General features: G+C 42.0%; 1 protein-coding gene across 1 annotated transcript in view; it reads right to left on the bottom strand.

Moving 5' to 3' along the window:
• The window catches only part of GAB2 (GRB2 associated binding protein 2), a 140,132-nt gene that overhangs the window by 8,480 nt on the left and 107,373 nt on the right, over positions 1 to 24,279 (bottom strand). The window contains exons 3-4 of the mRNA XM_084774180.1: positions 13,650 to 13,893; positions 341 to 915 (exon numbers count right to left, since the gene is read on the bottom strand). Coding sequence (XP_084630306.1) covers positions 341 to 915; positions 13,650 to 13,893 — 819 coding nt within the window. The remainder of the gene's footprint in view (positions 1 to 340; positions 916 to 13,649; positions 13,894 to 24,279) is intronic.

Raw genomic sequence — 24,279 nt, 5'->3', positions numbered from 1 at the left:
TCCCATTTTATATTTTAAGTTTGCTGATCTTCTAAATTTGTTTTTACATTTTTGGTTTTAGTTTTTAAATAAATAAGACAGTATGATTTAAACCTCCAACTCCAAAATATCAACATCTCCAAGACAGAGTCTACTACACTTCTGCCAGGGAGGGTGTCATATTGACAGCTGGGCAGAGAACCAACTGTTACGGAAACTGCACAGAAGATGCCTCAGCTTGCATCACAGAACTGAGCAGTCCTTAGCTTACCTTGGCCTGGGGTGACCAAGGGCTAGCAATACACTGAGAATACTTAGGCCACTTCCATGCCCCCTAGTCTCAGCTAGAGATTACACTGACCTCGATGGAGTCGGCTGTTGTCCATTGCAGGGAGGGTATTGCGCCTAGGGATAGTAGCAGCTATAGATCTGCTGTTTTCACTAATTGGAGGTCTTTGCTGAGGGCTGCCCCATCGAGGTGTTTCTGCCTGAACTGGCTTGGGGGGGCGAGGTGGGGGAGCTATGGCTGAGTCTCCAGGAGTGGCCATTGTCATGGCATTGTGGTTCTTGTCCAGTGTGAATGTTCTAGGGATCTGGTAGGCTGAGAGAGGGGTGGTTGGAACATCCATATTGTCCATTAGGAGGTCTCCAAACTCCCGACACAGGGCGTTGCTGGGTGTCTTGAAGGTATAGACATCCTCATTATCAGTCTCAGACCCTGTGAGGCTGCCCTTGGTGTGGCCATGTGAAGCCAGGCTCCGGGGGAGGTCATAAGTACTGTCTTTGAATTCTGTATTGTGTCGGCTTGGCTTGGGAAGGCTATAGAAGCCATGGACTTGACCGCTGACTCCGTTGATACAGTGGCCATTGCCCTGGGCAAGTTTCTGCACTGCTGTATCACTCTTCTGCCGGGTGCCCTGAGAGAAGCTGGCACTCCTAAAAGAGAGAAGTGAAAGGGGGCAGTGAGAAGAGGACAGAAGATGTTTAAAGCGTTATGCAGGTAGTTAGTGTGAAAACACTGAGGTGCCAGGCAGACCTCAGGTCTACCTAGCTCCTGCCACATATTAACTGTGTGATCTTGGGACATCTACTTTAGGTATCTCCAGAACAATTATTAAAACCATACTCTGAAGATTCTTTAGGAAGTCAACTCTGGTGTGTCTAGCTTATACATGTCCGGTAATGTTAACCTTTGTTAACTCTGACACCTATGGATGTCCTTAGCAGAGAACACGATTATTTCTGGGCCCCAGAGATATAAATAAACTAGTCACATTGATGACCTACTCACTGTTTGAACTACCACAGGACACACATGTGTGTAAAAGCTATGAGACAGTGGCAAGTTGTGGGAGAAAACAAGTCATTTTCTCTCTGAGTTAGTTTTTCTCTTTAAAGTAAAGTCAGCTTATGGGCATTGATGCTTGCACTTTTAAAGAACTGGTTGAAACTTAAGCTATAGGCTTATCTTCTACCAGGGATCATGGCTTGAGAGGATCTGGTTCTTTCCAGAAATCTAAAAATATGTAGGTAAAATGACTTCCATTTGGGGACTATATTCAGGATAGAAAGTGGTATTATCTTTATGATTCTAAATGGCAGTTGTGGGAAGTAAGGCAGGCATTAAAGAGGGCAGCTTATGTCAGGCCCTAGCACTGTGACTGACACACTTGTGAGCAGCATCACGCTGTTCTCCCAGGTGTGACCTAGTAAGTCTCAATAACATCCAGGGGTCCACCTGGATCAGAGGCTCTATAAACTGCTCACTTCACAAGCAGTTACTGGTTACTTGGGTAAACTGGAGTGTGAGGTTAAGTAGTAGGGAGCCAGGTCTGCTCTTCTCTCTCTATGATGATCCTTTAGAGGGTTTCATCTGAGGGGGCAGAGCAGGGGATCGACCCTTTCAGCAGTAATGCTGTCTTTGTAGACCAGAGTATCTTCAAACACAAAGAAACAAGCTCTTGGATCTCTTACCAGAATAAGGTGCAGGTTCACACCCAGGCTTGTGTTCTCCTGGGTGGTGTTTGAACTGAGGGTCCTTAGCACCCTCACTGGGAACTTGTTATTTATAGATGTGGCCACCAGGTGGTGGTAGAAAACAGCACCCAGACATTTAGACAGATGTGGGGAACCATGTATGCTGGCCAGGATCCCCTTAATTTGGGCCATTGGTGGCTAAAGGTACTGTTTCAGTCCCCAAATATTTACCAGATCTGGTCCCAAGGTTTTTGTGCTCTCTCTCCATTTCCAATCAATCCCATACACGTAACCATGCCCACAGCTATGGCCCAGGATACATGAACAACAGAGCTGAGGCAGGATAATCAATGGCAGGTACAGAGTATTCATATTTGTCTTTGGTACTTTTTATTTATTACTGTGTTTGAATTTTCAACCCTCTGCCAGATGCCCTTATCTGATTCGTTCATTTGACAAACACTTGCTGATGTCCTCTTTCCCATCTAGGCCAGACACAATGGACACAGAGGTACTGCCTGCTTTGTGCTTGGGAATCACAGGAGGTGCCATCCCTGCAAGTCCCTACAGTCAAGTATAAGTCTGTCAGTGGCCACATATTAGCCCTGGCTGATGGGGTGGAGTGCCACAGACATCACATCTGAGTGAGTCTGGAAAGGAGGGCAGCAAGACAAAATAAAGGCCTTCCAGTTTGTGGCCAAAGACGTCTAATACAACTTGGCAAGCTTAAGTTGCCAAGGCTCAGGCTGGAGGCAGCATGCTAGAAGGGAAGGTGCACAGAACGGCAGATACTGTATAATCTCACTCCTGTGGAATCCAAATCACTTATCTCACAGAAGCAGGTGCAACTGTGGTTACCAGAAGCTGGTATTGTAGTAACAATCACACAATGTATCTGTCCATTTAAAAAGTTAAGTTAGCTTGGGGTTTAGCTGTATAAAAAAGCTGGCAGTCAGGGAGACTCCGGAGCAGTGGCAGAACATCGCAGGTGCCCTGCAGTAACAACGAATGCAGTCCAGAATGGACTCGGTGCCTTCCTTCTTCTGTCCATGTCTGTCTTGTCTGCAGTCTTGGGGAACCATAAGGAATGAGTTACCCAGACTCATTTCTCAGGACTTGTTCGGGTCTTCCAGAATCCACTCCAACTCACTACCTGCTGATTTTTCTTATGGATCAATGAGAGGACTAATGACTCATCTCCAATCTATTGTCTGCCTCCTGCTGATACTTTCCCAGACTTCCCATCCAGATGTTATCAGTATAGTCTCAATGCCTTAGGACTGTACCCAAACCTCTAGGTTTATTTCAGTGGTTCTCTCTGATACACCAGAATGCACTCATCAAATTTACTATGTACACTAGACCTCTGCCTGCCTCTGCCTCCCAAGTGCTGGGGTTATAGAGAGGCGTGTGTCACCATGCCTTGCTGACCTTCTTAGGAGACAGGGCCTTACTGTGTAGTCTGTGATAGCCTCTAATTCATGATATTCTTGCCTCAGCCTTCTGGGTATTGTGATTACATACATATCACCACACCAGACTGGAAGCTTCTAACTTAAACCTGGCAAGGTAAAGCTTCCTCACAATTGGCACAGACGGTTTATTCCTTAAAGTAATTTCCACACCTCTGAGCATAACCATTACTTGCTTAGTTCTGTTCTCGGAGCAGGTATCAATTGTTATTGGTACTATGCCTTTTGTTGCTTGTCTGTACCAGACTTTGACTTCCTTGAGAAAAGAAACTATGTCATAATCACCCCCTTTGTACCCAGATTAGTATTTGTCACACAGTAACTAATGAATGTAGGTGGGATGAAGAGCAGGTGCATGATTACATCAATTTGTGAGTAAAGAAACTGTGATGTTGCCATGCTTTCCCCTGAACTTGGCCCAAACACTTTGGTCTAGTATATTGAAGTCTTTGCGCCTTAGTTTTGTTTTTGGTGTTGAAGATTAAACCAGGGCTTGTACATGTTAGGCAAATGTTCTATCTTGAGGCATATTCCTGGTCAAAACCATTCTCTTTAGACTACATTAAGTTATGTTCCATATTTCCTCTGCCCCAAAATCCCCCGCTGTAGAACTACATACGCATTCACAAACACAGCCTTCTTGTCTATGCTCCAGCACCTGTATCACTCGCTTCTCTTGGGAATGGCTCTAATGTAACAAAAGCTTTCTCTTTACAAAGGTACAGTTGGTTCCTGCTCCCACTTTCACTAGGATCCCCCCTCCGTCTGCTTCCACAGTACTCTGGGCTTCTGTTATAACACTTAACTTACACTGTCATGTGCCCATTATCTGTTCCTATGATTTCCACTTCTGACAAACATGCACTATTGAAGGCATTGGCCTGGAAGATTGCAGATCACACTGAAGCAGAGTGGGGGCGGGGATTGATCATTGCTTCACCAGGCAAAGTAGTAGAATAAAGTAATCACCTTGTTCTATATTTCTACTCAAACGGTGAGCGCCCTTTTTGGGTAAGAATCAACAGAGTGAAATATGAGTACTCATAACCCCTATAGCTTTTCCTACTTTCACGTAACTCTTAACTGAGGACTGCTACCATGGCATCTTAAGATGCTTCTGTGGATGGATGCCTGGAATTGATAAGCTGGTGAGAGCCTCTCTTGCCCACTCCTGGCTGCTGACTGCTGCAGGGGCTACATGGCAGATGGGGCTACCACACTCTTTGTGCTTCCGTATTAATATCTCTTTGACTTTTAGAAACAGTTTCTTATTTTTTTTCTAGCCACATAATTTCACTTCTCTTCTTTTATACATTTTCATATACTCTTATGACTCACACTGTATTATGATTTTGATTTTTCCCCTACTAGACTCTCAATATGATAGAAGGACCAGTTTGATTTTTAAATGAGTCTCCTCTGCCCTGGAACTTGCTTTGTAGACCAGGCCAGATCCTCCTGCCTTTACCACCTGAGTGCTGGGATTAAAGGTGTATGTCACCACTCCTGACTTGAGTATATTTTGCATTTAAGGGAAAATAATATGTAAATACTTGTAAAAAAGATTAACTACCATTTACCATTTTAATGATTGTCCATCACTGGCAATCTCAAGAAGTCACTTGGACCATCTCCCAGTACCAATCCCAAATAAGCCCCTTCTGTGTGACACATAGAAAATTATGAGTCACAGTCCTTAAACAATGAGATCATCTTTGGGGATGGAGATGTAGCTCCCTTCGTAGAGTGCTTGCCTCCCACACATGCCTGAACTCTTTTCATTCAGCAGGCTGAGGCTGGAGGATCAGGATTTCAGACTAATCCTTAGCTATATAGTAAGTTCAAGGTCAGCCTGGGATATGTGAGATCTTGCAGAGAGGGGAGAGAAAAGGAGGAGGAGAGAGAAGTGGGGGATCGATCAATTAATTTATCTTTGTGTCTGGAACCCTTCTGGCTATAATTTGAGCACACCTTTTCTATGTAATGAGAGGGCAAAGTTGCACTTGTGAAGCTAAATAAAATGCAAGATTATTTATGACGCCTTTGGCTAATCAAAGCAATTGGGTGAAGGAGTCAGGAATGCCTTGGAAAAGATCTTGGGGTCAACATGCTGACTTTACCTTTTATATACCATTTCTCTCTAGAATACTGCTGCTGGGCCAACGATATTGGCATCTTTTTTTGTTGTTGTTTTGTTCTGTTTTTTGAGACAGGATCTCTCTGTGCAATCCGCCTTCCTCTGCCTCCTGAGTGCTGGGATTAAAGGCGTGCAAGATTTATTTATTTTTATGTATACAAATATTTGCCTGCATGTACACCTGCACACCAGAAGAGGGCATCATATTATATTATTGATGGTTGTAAGCCATCATATGGCTGCTGGGAATTGAACTCAGGACTTCCAGAAGAGCAGTCAGTGCTCTTAACCTCTGAGCCATCTCTCCAGCCCATGGTATTGGAATCTTATTACTTGAAATTTGCCCTGTCAGCTTTCAACAGAATTATGGCTTCTTTAGGTATGTGACCTGCCTCAGTGTATCACCTCTAACAGGTTTAATAGCATCTTTGAAACAGAAGACAGACACAATCTAGGATCTATAGTGTTGCCCCAAAGACTAGTGGGCAAAAATCAATCCAGTGAAATTAATCTGTCTACAAAGACAAAAGAGTTCTGTCTTAACACAACAGTTCAAAACTATTTCCTTGGCAGTAGATGCTGTTCTGAACAGTTACTTATTTTAGCTGAGTGCAAGACTTGGATTTTGAAAACTTGTTATTTCAACAGAAATATGTATTACCTAGTAATTGAAGGAAGAATAGAAGCTATTACTATAGTAAATAGTGATAAATAATGCATACGTTTATTTCCAGGAGATGCCAAATTTACTTTTGCTTTATGCTAGGGTACCTTACAAATAAAAAGGAGGGGCATAGATATAAAGCTACTAACCTTAGTAATTTATTTATTATTCTCTCTCTGTCTTTCTGGCTCTGTCTCTCTCTCTCTCAGTTCTTTTGGAGACAGGGTTTCTCAGTTTAGCCATGGCTGCCCTGGAACTGGTTCTGTAGACCAGGCTGGGCGTCAACTCATAGAGATCTGCCTGCCTCTGCCTCCCAAGTGCTGGGATTCTCTTTTCATAGCCCTGACTCAAAACTAACTTTAAGGATAAGAATTTGGTGACCATGTGAACCAAGTAATGTGGAAGTGCATTTAAAATGGCAAATGTCCTTTTTTCTGGAGCAGGCACTGTGTCCCACCATACTAGTATAGTAGCATGGCAGGATGAAGTCTGTCCACACTCTGACCACACTCTACACAATTAGACATCCGGAGATCATGCAGAACTGATTTCCCCCCTTGGAGACAGAGTTTTGTTATGTAGCTTAAGCTGGCCATGAACTTTTTATCTTCATGCCTCAGGTGAATGCAAATATATAGACAATCAGTAGCAAGCGCCACTGAGAGACTCAACCAAGCAGAAGAGAGAAGTCGGAGATGGGGGACATGATCAAAGAAATGCAACACTCATAATTAATACAGGATAAATAAAGACATAAATGAGTAATGCAAGAACTCTGAGATGTGATCCACAGACCAAATCTAAGACTCCACAGGGGGAAAACTAAGGTACAGGAAACCTATTCAGTGAAAGTATAGCTTAAAATTTGCAAATTTATGGAAAGAAATGGACATCTAAGCATTAAGAGCCATCCAGAGTCCTTGGTCTTCCCAGAGAAGAAACCCCCCCTCACTACATCATAGCCACGATATGAAATACTCAAAACAAAGAGCACCATTAAAAGCTGAGTGAGACCAACTCAGAAAAGCAAGCACATTAGGAATAACACACTTTACGACAGAAACGCTATAACAGCCAGGAAAACATGGAATGGTGTATTTCAAGCCTTGAAAGTGAATAACTATCAACCAAAATTGCTGTATTTTAATTTTAAAATCCACAGAGAAATTAAGACATTCACGACAGACAGAGACTAAAGCAATTCATGATCACTGAGCCAGTACTGCAGAAGATAACTGAAAGGGCCTTACACAAAAGAGGGAGAAGGACAGCCTCACTTATGAGACCATATGAAACAGCAAAGTTCATGAGAAGGATAGAGGAACAAAGGCAAGCTAGGAAAGAACCATGTCTCACCCAGGAAACCAGTCCAACCCTAACACAAGTGGGAGAAAGAAAAGAACAAGTGCCAGCCTCCAACCAATTAGAAAAACAAGGAGCAAAACTGTAGAACCCCTCTAAATAAGAATGTAAATGACCTTAACTCCACAGTCAGAAGCACATCCTAGCCGACTAAGTTAACACAACATCCAGGGCTAGGGAGATGGCTCAGTGGGGGAAGTTCCTGCTGCACAAATATAAGAACTTGAGTTTGGATCCCCAGTAACATGAATCTATAACCCCAACTCTCCTACAGTGTGATGGGAGATGAAGGCAAGAGAACGCCCAGGAGCTTCTGGGCCAACACAAGTAGTATATAGAGTAGTAAGCAATGAGAGATCAACAGAGTGGAAGGAGAAATCTGTATCTGAAGTTGTCCTGTGATCCCTGCCCACAACTCACACACAAGATAAAGAGAGAAGAACAAGATACAACTTTATATTGTCTCCAGGAAACACAACTTACCGTCAAAGACAACTGAGTGAAAGAATTCTGTTACAGCAAACGGAAGCTGAAAACAAGCCAGTTGGCTCTTCTGATACATGAGTAGAGTTCAAGCCAAAATTAACTAGATGACATAAAGAAGGTAATCATGTATTAACAAAGGGAATAATCTATCACAAAGATGTCACAACTGTAGATACATAGGCACTGACTCATTGCAGTGCTCAGCATCATAAACAAATAAAACTTGACCTAAAAGGACACACAGGTCATGACATATTAATAGAGGACAGATTCAATTCCTAATTCTAATCAATGGATAGGTTACTCAGACGAAATGTCAACAAAGAAACTTCAGAAGTAGTTTGTATCATATATTAAATGGACTTAATGGATATTTACTGAGTATTCCATTTAAGGGCTACAGAATACACATTCTTCTTAGCAGCCATGGAGCTTTATAATAGATCACTTTTAGGCTACAAAGCAAGTATTAACAACACAAAAGAATTAAAGCAATTTCTGTGACTTTTCATATAATGGTAGAATAAAACTAGAAATTAACATCAAAAGAAACTACAAAAACTATGAAAACATATAAAGATTCAATAATATACTTGTAAATGATAGTGAGTTGGTAAAAAAAAATCAGGGAGGAAATTTAAAAGTTACTAGACTCAAATAAAAATGAAACATAACTTATCACAGCCCAAGGTCACAGCAAAATCAGTTCTAAGAGGGAAGTCTAGCTATGAGTGTTTTGTGAGAGAATTTAAAAGGTCTCAAATAAATAATCTAGCATTGCACCTTATGGTCCTAAACATGTAAGAACAATAGAAACTCAAAAGCAGTAGACATGAAGAGATAATAAAAATCAAGGCAGGAATTACCAAAAGAGCAATGCAAAGAATTAATGAAACAAAAGTTAGTTCTTTGAAAACAAAACAAAATATTGACACACTTTTAGCTATACCAACCAAAAGAAACAGAAAGGCTCCAATTTAATAAAATCAGAGGCAAGAAAGGAGACATTTAAACAAGATACTAACAAAATTCAGAGGTTCATCAGGGACAGTTTGAAAATCTATATTCTAGGAAGCAGAGGCAGAGGCGGGAAGATTTCTAAGAGTTTAAGGCCAGTTGGTCTACGTAGTGAGTTCCATGCCAGCCCAGGCTATATAGTGAGGTCCTGCCTCTAAACAAAAAACAAAGACAGTAAAAGAATGGGACATGTATCAGAGGCAGAGGCAGGAAGTTTGGAGTTAAAGGTCTGTTTTGGCTACATAGAAAGGTTGAGGTCTGCCTGACCTACATGACACTGATTTCTGAAAAACAAGATAAAATATATATCCCTAAGTGGGAGAATCTTCAAGAGATGGACAGGTGTTTAGTGACTTACCAACACAAAATGAAGAGGATATAGATACTTTAAACCAATCTGTAACAAGCAATCAGAGTGGAGCAGTGATAGTCTCCCAAACAAACAATGCCAATTCTCCAGCTCTTTAAAGAAGAGCTAACACAGTGTTCCTTGAGGTATTTTATGGAACAGAAGGGGAAAGGGCACAACCAAGCTCATTCTGTGAAGCCTGTATTAACCTGATACCAAAGCCAGAAAAGAACACAACAAAAACCGACTGGTTGTTTTCTCTGACGAACATAGATGCAAACATTCACAATAAAGTACTTGCACATCAAAGTCATCACTGTATTAAAATGATCATGACCAAGTTGGTTTCATTTCAGAGGTGCAAGGATGGCTCAACATATACAAATCAATAAATTTCATACAGCACATATAAATCACAAGATAATCTCAATAGATGCAGGAATGTCCTCAGACAAAGCTCAGCATCCCTTCATGATAGAGCCCCGAAGACACAAAGAATAAAATGAACATACCAACATAACAAAGATGGTGGTGTTGTTTTGGAAGAGCATGGTTCCTAACTGGAGATTAGCAGGGAGGGAGCAGGCCTCGAGTGTTGTGAAATCTGCATCTGGTCCATCAACCTGCTTCCTGATCCACGGAGATGTAAACAACAAGTGATGCCACACACACCCACAGCTAGGGCAGAGCTGCCCCCTGCCGTGCCTTCCCTGCCATCGTGGGTTGGATCCTTAGAACTTTTCAGGGATTTGGGGCTTTATGTTTTGTACTGGAGACTCTGTTAGATGTACTCATAGAGACACAGTTCAACAAGGCTTGTGCTCTCGGTGGAGCTGGACATCTCACCGTTTTTTGAAGTGTCTACGCTGCTTTTAAAACTTACCGTTACTTCCTCTAGTACACATTGAAAAAAATGACGAAGACATTTAAAGCCTTTTTAGGCTGGTTCCCAAATCCACATTTATTTTGGTCTATTCCTATATACTGACTTTTCTTAGCTATGGGTCAACATTTTTATAGCTTCCTCCCCAGTTTACATGGTGAGCATCTTAGAAGACATACTCTAGGAACTCCATAGGTAGAGTCAGAGACATTGAATATCTTTTTTTCAGTTTAATATTCTTTTAAATTTCTTCTTATTGCTATTAATATTAGATGATCTGCAACAGGGTTTTGCTATGTAGTGCAGACTGACCTTGAATTTGCAATAAAACACATTGGCCTTGATCATCCTGCCTCAGCCTCCTAGATGTTGGCATTACAGGCAGTGTTACCATGAATGGCTTGTTCAAGTGTTTATTTTCCATATATGATTTGCTCTATAGCCTCAAAGTGCAGTAACATGTTAATTAAAAATGCATAGTCCAAGATAAAAAAATTCCAAATTCTAGGAGAGAGAGAGAGAGAGAGAGAAAGAGAGAGAGAGAGAGAGAGAGAGAGAGAGAGAGAGAGAGAGAGAGAGAGAGAGAAGACTACAGTAATAACCCTGAAGGAAATGAATCTGGCCAGGAAGACCAACAGGCTTCCAGAGAGCCAGTGGGCGGGACAGGCGTGGTGTAGCTGCTAATTCCAGCAGAGTTATTTGTGCATTTGTTCCCGAATGCTTTAGCAGTTCATGGGCATGGAAGTCTGGGGAAGTGTTAATATTTTATAAAGTCTTCTACTTAAAGTATGATCTGCAGACAAGCTGCACTGGGCAGTGTCTAGTGTTTATCTAAAAGGTAGGCTCTCAGGACCCAGCATAGGCATGCTGAGCCAGAAGATCATTGCAAGAAGATCCACAGGTATTTAAAGATGCTAAGAGCAGGTACTTAACGTCTCCTCTGGAGTTATCAATTTGTGATCTCTCATTCTGGGCTCCCAAATAATCATAACATGCCCTAGAAGAGGACATATTCACAGACAACTGAGTATCTAAGTACTAGATAACATGTATTTTATGACTATTAGTGAGCTCTGCATTAGCTATTCTCATCGTGCAGATAAGGGAGTTAAATAGGTGGCCTAAGGTCACAAAGGAGGCAGTAGAACCTGAATTTAAGCTGCACATGGCTGATTCGGAAGCCCTACAGTTACGCTTTTTAGTTTATCGCCCTGTCTATCTCTCACCTGTGAGTCAGGAGAAGTAAGTGCTACTTATAGGTCCATTGCTCAGTTCAGTAGTCTGGGCTACTTCACTCTATCTTTTTAGAATTCAGCCTTCATCTTTAGGTTGGTAAAGGACAAATTTACAAATTTGTAAAGTTCATAAATGGTGGTGACTTAGGAAAACAACAGCTGACTGTTATGGTATAGAGACGATTACAGAACGGAGTCAATCAGAGTCTAGCCCTAACCTGCTATGTATTAATTGCATGCCTCTGTTTTATCACATTAAGACAGAGGTAAGTCATCCACATTTGCTGTCTCTCAGTGTGTTCTACTGGTTCAAGTGATGTCATTAAAACATTTTCACACATAAGAAGTGTTATATTAATACTTTTGTTTGGGTGCATGTGTCTTCTTGCTGTTCTTTTGCTGTGAAGAGACACCATGACCAAGGCAACTCTTATAAAAAAAGAATTAACTGGGGGCTTGCTTATAGTTTTAGAGGGTTGGTCCATGATCACAATTGCAGGACACAGATAAGCATGGTGCTGGAACAGTAGCTGAGAAGAGCTTTATATCCTAATCCACAGGCAGAGGGCAAAGAAAGAGAGGGGGCGGCAGGGGAGGGAAAGAGAGAACACCTGGCATGGGCTTTTAAAAACTGCCCACCCACAGTGACATACCTACTCCAGCAAGGCCACACCCAATAATCCTTCCCAAACAGCTCCACTAACTGGAAACCAAACATTCAAACATATGAGCATATCGTAGTCATTTTCATTCAAACCACCACAGTGTGTGTGTGTGTGTGTGTGTGTGTGTGTGTGTGTGTGTGTGTGTGTGTAAACATGCGCCATAGCACATATATAAAGTAGAGAACAACTCTTGGAAGTTGGTTCTCCCCTGCCACCTTGTGGAATCTGGGGATTTAAATCAGGCTGTTAAACCTGTCTGTAAGTGACTCTATCCACTTAACCATCTTCCTGGTCCTTTGCCTAAGTTTTTAAAATGGGAAATATATATTACTAAATTAATTTAGAAATATGATTTGTAATCTGGCTATGGTATTAGTTGAAAACTTATTCTGGCAAAGCTCTGTTCTTCTTTCTTCTAACAATGAGAATAAAGGTAATAAATACAAGTGTAGCTTCTGTACCTAGAATGTCCTAAGATAATAGATACAATTTCTACCTCTGCTGTCTAGTCTTAGCCACAGGCCACACCAGAGTGGTGGGCTCTTGAAGCATGCTGGCTGTGATGGGTAATCTTGATTGTCAATTTGACTACATCTAGAATCACCATGCACTTCTTATAGTGCCTTTGAGGGGGTTTCTAGAAAGGCTACACTAGAGAAGACCCGGTCTGTGTGTAAGGGGAATGGTCCTATTGGATGGGATCCTGAAGTGAATCAAAAGGAGGAGAAAACAGGCCTCAGTATTTATCTCTGCATCCTGATATGGATACAATAAAGCCAGCTGCCACAGGCTCCTGTCATTGTGTCTTTTTTGCTGTGATACTGTATCCCTTTTTAAACTAGGAGCCAGAATAGACCCTTCCTCCCATTAGTTGCTTCTTCTCAGGTAGGAGAAAAGTAATTCATACACTGACATAACAGAGCAATTGAATTTAAAAATGTTTCTCATTTAGCTAATTTAAGGTTGCATGGATACATTTAAGGTTACATTCACACATATATACATATGAATGGTAGCTGTTATGAGGAACAGAACGGCCCTAGAGATGAGAGACAAGGAGTTGCTAGGCAGTGCTAAGGGTTTTTAGCTGAACTCTCAAAGGCAGAAAGAAATCGACTGTTCTGCTGTAGTTCTGAAACTTTATCCTCCAATGCTTCTCGTCCCCAAACCAGACAAAATTTTTATAACATGATTGCTGATAATGAGACAATAATTTCCCTGGAATTCAATGATGATTTTGTAGCAACACAGATTGAAACAAAAATTATGATGTTTACACAATGTTTTGTTATCTTTGTGTTTCTTTGCCTAAAAAGGTAATAAGCCTTTTTACTCCCTTGTCTTTAAAGCTGAAATTCAGGGACTGAATAGCAATAGGTCCTGAGTAATCACTTTCCCACATGGTGGCCATGTGGTCTCTTACCTTGCATTTTCTGTCCTTCGGCTTATGCACTGGTGTAAGTAAAGATACTCCTGAGGTGCACTGGTAGACAAGGCCGGCTGTATGTGGCTTGACACAGGGGGCTCAAATGTGAACAAAGTGGGCTGGCTAGAGTGTGAGGGGGCTGAGGACTTGCGCTCTCGGAGCAGGTGATGACTGGAGCTGCTGAACTCAGCTGGAGAAGAGCGGGGACCATGGCTGGCTGCAGAAAGGTTTCTCAGGGAGTCTGTGGGAAGAAGAAAGAGGTCCATGAGTGAACATAAGGAAGGGAAGGCATCCTTACCTAAAGACAGTTGTCAGAAGAAAGTACTTTGATGAGCGATAGTAATGTGGTTGCTGCATTCTCTCCTTCATACACTCATTCTCTCTGTCTCCCCAGCGAGGCAGGTTGGACCTCGTGGCCATCTTGGTTGAGTGGGGGATGAGCTGCACCTCTGAAAAGCTCAGGAGTAGCCTGAAGGCCAGACTATCATGACCCAGACCTGCTCTGCCCCACCCCAGGGGGTTTGCCTATCCACCTCCAGGAGCGTGACCCTGCCGTAGACAAGACTAGACTCTGGATGGGTGAGTACCATGCTTCCTTCCTGTTGGTGGCTTCTGTGGGGAGCGGATGATGTCTGGAGTGAATGTATACTGTTGACATGACTATGGCTTTGGTGAGACTTCCTTGTGTGAGGCTCAGAGGCACGGCAAAGCCTCCTCTGGTCTAGGTAACAGTGTTTATGAATAAGGGACCAGTGTGTGAAAAACTGGCCAGGGTGTGAAAAAAAAACCTGGCAACCTCAGCTTCTTCCTCCTGAATGACTGCAACCTAAGACTGTTTCCCTACAGAGACCTCCTACCCAGACTAGCTAACTTCTGCTCCTGCACTGTACATGATACACAGGGCTGAATTTCTGGTTTGCAGGTGTCTATTAGGATGAGCACAGCCCATCGGATCCTGGCTTTTCTGTAACAGAACCATGCTGCTTCTGGTTGGCCTGGACCTTATATGTAGACAGGTTAGTCTCTAACTTCTAGATATCATAGGCCTGCCTCTGTCTCCGGAATGCTGGGGTTCAAGTTGTGCACTACCATGCCTGGCTGGCTGTCCTCTCTTCATTCTCCTGTCACTCTAGTCAAGGCTTCCAGGAGCAAGCCTTGTAGTGCATGTCAGGTTCGTGCTATTATTACCTCCATCAAAGCTTCTGGCTTTGCTGAATGAGACATTGCTCACTGAAGACTCACTAGCTAAGGTCAAGGACCACCTTTCTGAGATGGTGATAAAAGCACAAATGAATGCAGAGCTGTCTCTTCAGCCCAGACCCTGCTCGTGCTGGTGTTCTTACATGTCTTCCAAGGACAGCTTTATTTTCTGTTCCCCACTTTTCTCTTTCCACTGGTCCTTCTTTGTTTTTCTTTATCCCAAACTCTCCTCTGTTGTATTAGAAAGGAAGTGGGGGATTTAAGGGCAGATAAAGGCTAGAGTACTACAGCCCAAGCCCAGAGCATTATTCATTTGGCTGGCTCTCTAAGCCTAGTCCACATTTCCTTAGTCTGACCTACTTCCTGCTTTCTCTCCACACATAAGCAAAGCAGATGGAAGCATCATCAGCCCCTGAGCACAGCAGCCTTTCTGTGATTCTTTGTTTTCCTGTACGTTGTTCCTTCATCCTGGGTTTCATCTCTATTCTTCTAGCAAGCTCATATGAAAACTTCAAGATCCAGTGCAGATATTACATTCCCACAAAAGCCTTCCTGAGTGCTTTTTTTTTTCTTTCTGGGCACGGACAGGTTTTGGCTCATGCTTTGTTTAGATCTATGGTCACTCTGCTCTCTCATTCTTGGTCTCTGAGAACCGTGTCAGTGAGGTTATTGCTTACACACTCCCAGCATTTGCCTAATAAAGTTCTACAGAGAAAGTTCTTAGACCATGATTATATAAGAAAAACATATGGTATTTAAAAAATTAAAACAGTGAAAATTTATATCTTCAAGAAGTAAAGGTTTAAAGCTATAAGTTCAGGTAGTGTGCTAGGCAGGAGGGATGTTTGGGGACGATGGCTTTCTAGAGTCATTCAGATCTCATCAGAAGAGACAAAGCTCTTTAGCTTCTCTGTTTTCTGACCTATTTTAGGCTGCACCATCCACATGGCCTAAGGCAGGATCACCAGCTCACTAATGCTCTACAGCACTAATTACTCTCTAGTCACTCCTAATACTGGAAAGGGCATTCTGTCAGGGCAGAAGAGAGAAAACCAACGAGCCTCTGGGGAAAAGCTGATCCATGAGAGCTGTATTGATCTCCAAAATGAATTCCTATAACAGGGTCTCCTAGTGACCTGGATGTTTGTTAACAGGACCAATGCATTTATTATTCGATTAGGCTTGCAAAATGAACTCTCTAATGGTGGATAAGAGAGGGTTTATACTAGGGACAGAGAAGTCATGGCACCAAGGGAAGAACACAAGATGTTTTGCCTGAGAAGACGCAGGGAGTGTGTAAAAAGAAACCCTTTGATACGGTTCTATACTCCCGGCTGACTTTTTGGCTTCACCTTGCTTTGTCTACCTCTTCATTCTCAGAATATAGTTCTAGACCTTCCTCTAACTTCCCCCAACCTTAAAGCCTTTCTCTGGAGGAATATTGCCTATTACCAAGCTTTAAATGCCACCCAAGTGATGCCAACTCTCAAACTTCAATCTCTAGTTCAGTTCTTCCAGGGTTTACTAGTGTACATCAATCATCCCTTACCTGCTGGGCTCTTCCTTTAGATGTCCTATCAGCTGGCTAAGCTCAGCAACCAGAGCCAAATTCCTTAGTCCATCATTTTCCGCCTCAGTACCTTTTCCTAACAGTTGTCCAAGCCAGAACCCTAGTCACTATCTGTGACTCTGCCCTGCTTCTCAACATCTATGACATTCTGCCACTGCCCCACTTAGCAATGCTTCCTGTTCTCCTTAAGATGACTTACAGAGCTCTGTCACTTTTGAAAACTATCTTCTTCGACAGTATTTCTTACCAATTCCCCTTGCACTTCAGAGGATTTCCAGGAACATACCAGTCTGTCCCTCATCACTCAGCTCCTTAGGCGTTAGATTGCAAATGCAGTGAAGGCAGAGATTCTAACACTTTCATAATAGCCGTGGCCTTGTGTCATGCCTACCGCATCATACAACTTAATATTTGTTGACCATACAAATAAAACACGCAAGATAACGAAGTACTACTTCTTCAGTAACAGCCACTGATTTCTCATTGCCTTCAGAATAAAGGTTCCTCCGGTTGACAATGGAAGGCATTTTATCATAACCTGTATATTTTGTCTTGTCACTTGGTGCTTCCCTCATTTCTTGCAGTGAATTATTAAGCTGTGTATACAAGTAAAAGGGATGGTTATCTTTTCCTCTGCAGCCCTCCCCTTAGGTACAGACTGGAGTCAGTTCTGTGACCCAGTATATTTACTTGCAGAGTCACTCTGCCTCTCAGAATCTCAGTTTCCTTACTTATAACTCCACATTGGGACTTGGAAGACACCGGCAGTCTCTATTATCTTTATTTACTTATGTTTGTATTGGGGGCTGGATATGTATACCACAGTACACATGAGGAGGTTAGAGGTACCTACCTACATATAGAGGATCTCTACAGAGTGACACCCTACATAGTGAGATAAAAACAAAACAAAACACCAATAATATGCTCTGTCTGAATTATGTGATTATCTCTTGCTGCCTGACTTTGGGAGTTGTCTCTTTTTCCACCATGTGGATCTGGGGTCGGGTAGGGGTGTGTGTGGAATCAGACTGTCAAGCTTAGCATCAAGCTTAGCCTGCTGAACCTTCTCACAGCCCTCAGAGAGACAATCTTGACAAGCAGGGTATACATGATCTTACATGTTGTAGGTATATGACACACGTTCCAATTGTCTGTATTTCTAGGACTTGTAATTAGCACATTTAATACATATTTGTTGAGTGAGCATACTGAATAAATAAAAGATTTCCCCTAGCACAAAAATCCAAATGTGTAGACTCCTGTGGCCAAGATCTGTATTTTATGTATTCCTAAGATGAGGCAGAGAACTGGGGTGAGTTGGCCCCTCTACTGTGCCCATGCCCAGGAAACAAGCTAATTCCATGTAAGGGTCTGTAGCTCTAGAAAAGCTCTGTCAAAGCTGGCTTACACCAACCCTTGCTGAAATCACCTTTCTGTTTGCAACTTCAAAAAAGCTCTGCTTTGCCTGATAAGGTAGCTCATACCTATAACAGCACTTCGGAGCCTGAGGCAGGAGAACTAAGGCAAGTTTAAGGCCAGCCTAGACTACAATGTAGCGTTCCCACGCTCGCCTGCTTTACAAAGTAAGATTGTATCAAAACCAAAGCAAAACATCAGTAAGAGATCTCTACCTTGGGGGTAGAGAGATGGCTCAGGGGTTAAGAGCACTTGCTGTTCTTGCAGAGGACTGGGATTTGGTTCCCAGTATCACACAGTATCTCACAACTGTCTTTATCGCTAGTTCCAAGGAATCTGATATCTTTTTATGATCTCCTTGGGCATCAGGCACCCACATAGTGCACATATGTATGTTCCTAACTACATTATATTTTTCCTTATACTCATGGATAAGTGTAGTCAGTCCTCACCCCTCATCAAGGAAAATTCTCTTTGCAACAGGTGGTGACTATTATAAAAAAACCACAACCAATCAGAATGCAGAGTTGTGGGGTCCAGTCCCCAGTGCTCTACCTATAATACAACTTCGGCACCTACAGCTGAGGGATCATTGCAGAAGAGAGGGCAGAAAGATTATAAGAGCCAAAGGGACAGGGAGTTTGTTGTGAAATGCTGTCTCCTACGAAAGTCTGAAGCTACATTCATGAAGTCTCACCAACAAGACTGTCTAAACAGGAGCTGAACAAGAAAAACAACACGGATGGGGGTGGGAAGGGCCCAGAAGGTCTCGAACCTACACAAAGAACTACAGGCAACGAAGGAATGCTGAGAGCTGAGGAAATAGTCTTCCTCAGGGAAGAGCACACCAATTGGTTATCCAGCACTAAATGGTCAGCTCTGAAAACATACATAAATGTGTCACTCAGACTGAGGAGATTGTATTTAGGAATCAATGTAGATACATGAGTATATATGTATGCAACAACAATTAATGAAAAAAGAGGCCATGAATTTGAAAGACAGCAAGAAGGGTGGTATGGAAAGACTTGGAGGAAGGAAAGAGAAGGAAGAAATGATATAACTATATTAAAATCTCAGAAAATAAAAGACATTTAACAACAAAATCTGCATGTGTATGCATACACATACACACAATAACAACAAACCCCTCAAAAAACTCTAGAACAATCAATGACATAAATCCTATGCTTCATTCAAGATCTTCTTGCTTATTTTAGGAATAATAACGATAATGATATGATGATGATGATGATGATAATTCAATTTACTAGAATAAGGTCTTCTTATTCTGGACACAGAAGGTACAGTATCCCTATAGGCCTTTTGCCTTACTGGGAACAGCCTGTGCATCATACTAAGGAGATCTGGGGAGGTGCTGCCTTCCCAGCCAGCTTGGGTTTAGCACTGTTCTGTTTTGTTCACTATGTGGAGCTATTTCTTTCAGCTAGCAATTGCTTTTAGTAAGTATGTTTTACAAGTATGTTCTGGATAGGGGCTGATTCCTTGGCTTAGTTGTGCTATGTCTTAAGAGTTCACTAGACTATAATTAAAAATTCAAAATTATATCTAAATATTTTACAGAACAAAATATCTAAGGCATGATATATATAATAAGAAAGAATGTATATGTATCAAGTGAACAGCTAAGAGACTGGATTCCTTTTGTTACTCATCCTCTAGCTTGTTATAGAACTCTGAATAAGTTAAGGCCTTTGGTGGATCTTACCCACCTCAACTGTGAAAAATTACTAGTACCACACACCCTACTGTTAATTATAGAGTTCTGCTGAAAGGATAAAGCTAGAAACACATACAGCAAAAACCTCACACATGAAGGTTTCTAATAGCACTATTTATGAAAGCCAAAAAGATGAAATGGACCCAATTGGAGCTGGAATGACTAAGTGGTTAGGAGCACTTGCTCTTGCAGAAGATCCTAGCACCAACATGGTATTTCATAACCACCTGTTACTCCAGTCCCAGGGGATCTAGCTACCTTCTGGTCCACATAGCACCAGGTACACATATGGTGCAAATAAATAAATAAATAAATAAATATCCCCAAATTTCCCACTAACTAATGAGTGGCTAAATAAAATATGACAGCTCACAACGTGGAATATTAGACATACAAATGAATGAAATACTGATATACTATTTTGATGAACCTTCAAAACAATGTACTATGTAAAGGACGCCAATTATAAAAGATGGGGACTATACAGTATAATCTATGTGAAGAGTTTGGAGCAGACGAATACACAGACAGAGAAAGCAGATGCAACGAATGTCTAAGACTGAGCATGGTGTGTGTGTGGGGTGCAGTCAACAGGGAGTGTGACTGCTAATGACTGTGAGGCTGCTTTTTGGAACAGAGAAACAGTTTTAAAATGAAGACTGTGGAGGTGGCTACATGACTGTATAAATATATCAAACCCACTGAACTGCATACTTAGGTGAATTTGATAGTATGTGAAATATATCTCCTTAAAGCTTTAAACATACAGGTTGATAATTTCTCAACAAGCTAAATATACCCATCCCCTCCAAAAAAGTTAAATCCAAATGACCCAGCAGTCTCACATAAAGGTGTATGTCCTAGAGAAATGTAAAATTATGTCTATAAGATGAGCATGTACAGAAACGTTCAGGGCCAGTGAGATAGCTCAGCGTGTAAAGGTGCCTGTTGCCAAGGCTGTCGACAACCTGAGTTTCATCCCCAGGATCAAACTTTACCTACTGTTATCAAACTAGGCCAAAATATCAGATATTAGATTGTCATAACAATTGCATAACCTGTATACTTCAAATGGAATCACAGGAGTGCAAGGTCATGCTTAGCTAAACCATAAGCTTGAGGCCAGTCTGGGATATATAATGAGATTGTGTGTTAAACATCAGAACATAACAATAGAAAACAAAACAGGACCACACACACATACAAATCCCTACCAAACTATTAAGTGTGGACACGAGATTAATAGCACTCTAATAACATACCTGCCAGGCACAGTAGCTCATATCTATAATCCCAGCTCTTGGGAGGCTGAGGCAGGAAATAACTGTGAGCCCAAGGTTAGCCTTGTATGTATGTATGTAGTGGGTTCTAGGTCAGCCATGGATATATAATGAGACCCTGTCGCAAAATGAATGAGGAGGAGGAGGAAGAGGAGAAGGAAGAAGAGGAAAAAAAGGTGGCGGCCAGTCATGGTGGCACACCCTTTTAACTCAGGCTTAACTAAGCAGAAAGACCACTGTGCTGATGCCAATCTGGTCTGCACAGCAAGTTCCAGGCCAGCTAGGACTGTATAGTGAGAACCTGCATCAAAATAACATACAAAGCTCACCTGACCTGAACACTTGGTAAACACTTAGGCCTCACTTTTGCCCCATAATCACAATATGACTTATTGATCCAAGTGGGTGAAAATCCTTTCCAGACAAAGACCTTCATGTCTAAACAGGAGGCAGTTCACCCAGACCCCAAATTTGGTTCTGCCATCATCTGACTGAGATCACGTTCAGTCTAGAGTTTTAGGTAATGCCTCTGGAGTTCAGGGGTTAATACCTGGCCTATATTCAGATCTTATGTGGCTGGGATATTTTTGGTATGAGATGGACATGCTGTTGCAATGATGTGTCTTGGGTCATTAGGAAGGTCAGTAGCACAGCAAGAAGTAAAGGGAGGTTTCCAGACTCCTGGCCTGACTTCTATCTCTGAGTCTAGACTAAAGATAACAGCCACAAATGTCTGAGTCAATTTGTTTTCTTTTCAGCAGGGTTGTTATTTTTTCCTTTTCTTCCTGGCTTCTTTTTAGGGCTCTACAAAGTCACCCCTTTTCCTTTCCACAACTGCCCCTGGGAAGCCTGCCCAGCGCAAGTACTCCTCCCACCTCCTTGCAAAACTGCAGTGTAGAAAAGCTCAGGGTGTTTTAGTAGAGGAGCCCTGCCCAGGCCAGGCCAGCCATCAACAAGCTAGTGATAACAAGGGAAGGAAGGGAGAGCTGGCAGGGGTTTCTGGAAAAGATGATTGCCCAAATAATGACTAGTTCCCTCATCTGAATGCCCTTTTTATCTTTATCTGTCCTCTCCAAATTATCCTCATCCCAAAAAGTCTCAGTGGATCTAAGAACCCAGACACAGGGAGACCAAGTATCTGGAGCCTAGGCTGGACCCAGAGTCTGCTTCTTCTAACTCTGAGCTCCATGGCTTGGACAAGGAAGGATTAGAGATTGTTCTGTAGCTAGCATTTAGCACAATACTCAGCCACTCTTACTGTGACACTTTGAGAAGAAGACTGAGTTGGATGCATGGACAGATACGGGAACTAGTCATTATTTGGCCAATATTTACACTATATATATATATATATATATATATATATATATCCATGAACATGTACATATGTATATATATTATTAAAAATAAATCATAACAAAAATAAGACTCAAAAATTATTTTAATAAAAAATTAGATTCCTACAGCTAGAAAAGCCATAGACTAGACCTGCAAAAGCTCTATTTTCAAATCTCATTCTTACTTGGTGGGTGAATGAGTTCCATGAGATCACAGTAGATAAATAGCATTAGCCTGGTGGGAAGCAGAGTCAAGGAACAGAGTGAGAGTCTGTTCATCTACCTGAGGCACATCTTCCTATATAAAAGGAAGGGTTGGATTAGATCAAGGGTTCACACTGAGGACAGAAAACTGATCCTACTGCAGACCCAATGAACCACCTCCCCACAGAAATGCAGGTTATTACCCTCTGATTTGGTTTTTGCAACTAAGGGCTAGGACCCTCTGGAAGCTCAAGGGTAAAGCAGCCTCTGAAAGTTAATAGAAGGAACAAATACTTCCAAACCTTTTCTTTCTATCACCAAAATTAGAAGCTGAAAGCCATCCACGACCTGACTGTCACTCACAGCTAACTCCCAAGCAACAGTGCGTGACAGAAAGAGCACGTAGACAGGCGCTCTACAACCATGGGCCCTAGTTCTAAATCTACTTCACTATCGCTCTGCCCACAACTTCTAACGTCATCGTATGCCTCATTTCCCACGCTGTCACACCCAGTGCCAAGGAGAACAGTGGCTCTCCAGAGTTCTCCGAAGGATTCGGTGAGAGGAAATGTAGGCAAACAGCATTTTGTTTTGTTTTGCATTGCTTTATTTTGCAGGGCTGAGGCTCATGAGTGGTAGGTGAGTGCTCTACCACTCAGCTGTACACCCAGTCAATAAAAAGCAATTGTTTACTCGTCAATACATTGTTTGGCTTTGATTCTAAGAAGTGAGATGGTAGAGGGGAACTTAAAAGTCTAACTAGAGAAAGCAGTTGATGGAAGAATACTAAAAACAGAATGGCATGGAATCGTAAGTGGTGAGTAGTCCTATCATAAAGGTAACTAGAAGCCCAGAGGGACAGAGAACTAAAAAGATGCAGAACCACCGACAAGTGTGAAGGGCAAGACTGGGAGACAGTTCAAGTCATTTGAACTCATGATTGCAAGCTTGAACTTATTTACAAAGGCATAATTCTCATAGTTATTAAAAAGGCATATTATGCTTAGAGGAGTAATTCCTAACAATAAGGACAAACAAATGTAAGGACCCCACTGAATATATACCCTTATCAAGTGGCAAACAGAATCATCTCTGGAGTCCAACTCCACATTCACCACTGCCAGTCCTTCCCAAATCTTCCACCTACAATTCAAGGAAAAGTCCAGAGAAGGGAGACTATTTTTCCAAGGCTGTACACTGAGTCAGAAATGCACTGTGGAATCAGAATTCAAATCTCTTGGTCCCAAAGAATGTTGTGTCACCATGAATGAGGAAGTTTTCTCTACAGTGTGTCTCTCTGTAATAAGTCGTAAGATCTGGTCACCAGAACACTGGCTCCTTGTGTGTTGCGCTATGTTATGACATTCCTCATAGTTGTACAGTAAGTAAACATCTGTTAGATCAAACTTAAACACTACTATAAATAATTTCCCAAGTTCAAAAATATGTTTTCTAGTGTTTATAATCACCATAAAGCAGAGGAAGTTGAAAGAGGTGGTGGAGACAGGCAGCAACATGAGATCCCAGGAGACCTGTCTGTGACTACAATTCTCCAACCCCCTCCATGAGAGAATCTGAGAAAGAACATCTCAGTGCTTAGCACAGCCAACTCGGACCATCCTGACCTTGCTGCATATGATCCTGAGCTATGCATTAGCTTCGAATTGATTCTTAAAATGCACAGGAGAAACACAGGGTACAGGAGTGAGTGGCTGGAGCTTGGTGCTGTGGCTCTTGGTTATATATCCTTAGAGAACTCCCTTTGCTCCAGAGCACCCCATCTAAGACACAAATGCTTTGCATCAGGCCTCCGGTTGGAATTACTCATGCCGTTCTTTCCATCTTTCACAGTACTTAGTTTCACCACATATTTCAG

Source organism: Acomys minous (genome assembly GCF_964271855.1).
Source record: "Acomys minous genome assembly, chromosome: 2".
NCBI classification, from domain to species: Eukaryota; Metazoa; Chordata; class Mammalia; order Rodentia; family Muridae; genus Acomys; species Acomys minous.
This window is presented reverse-complemented; position numbering and strand designations above follow the sequence as displayed.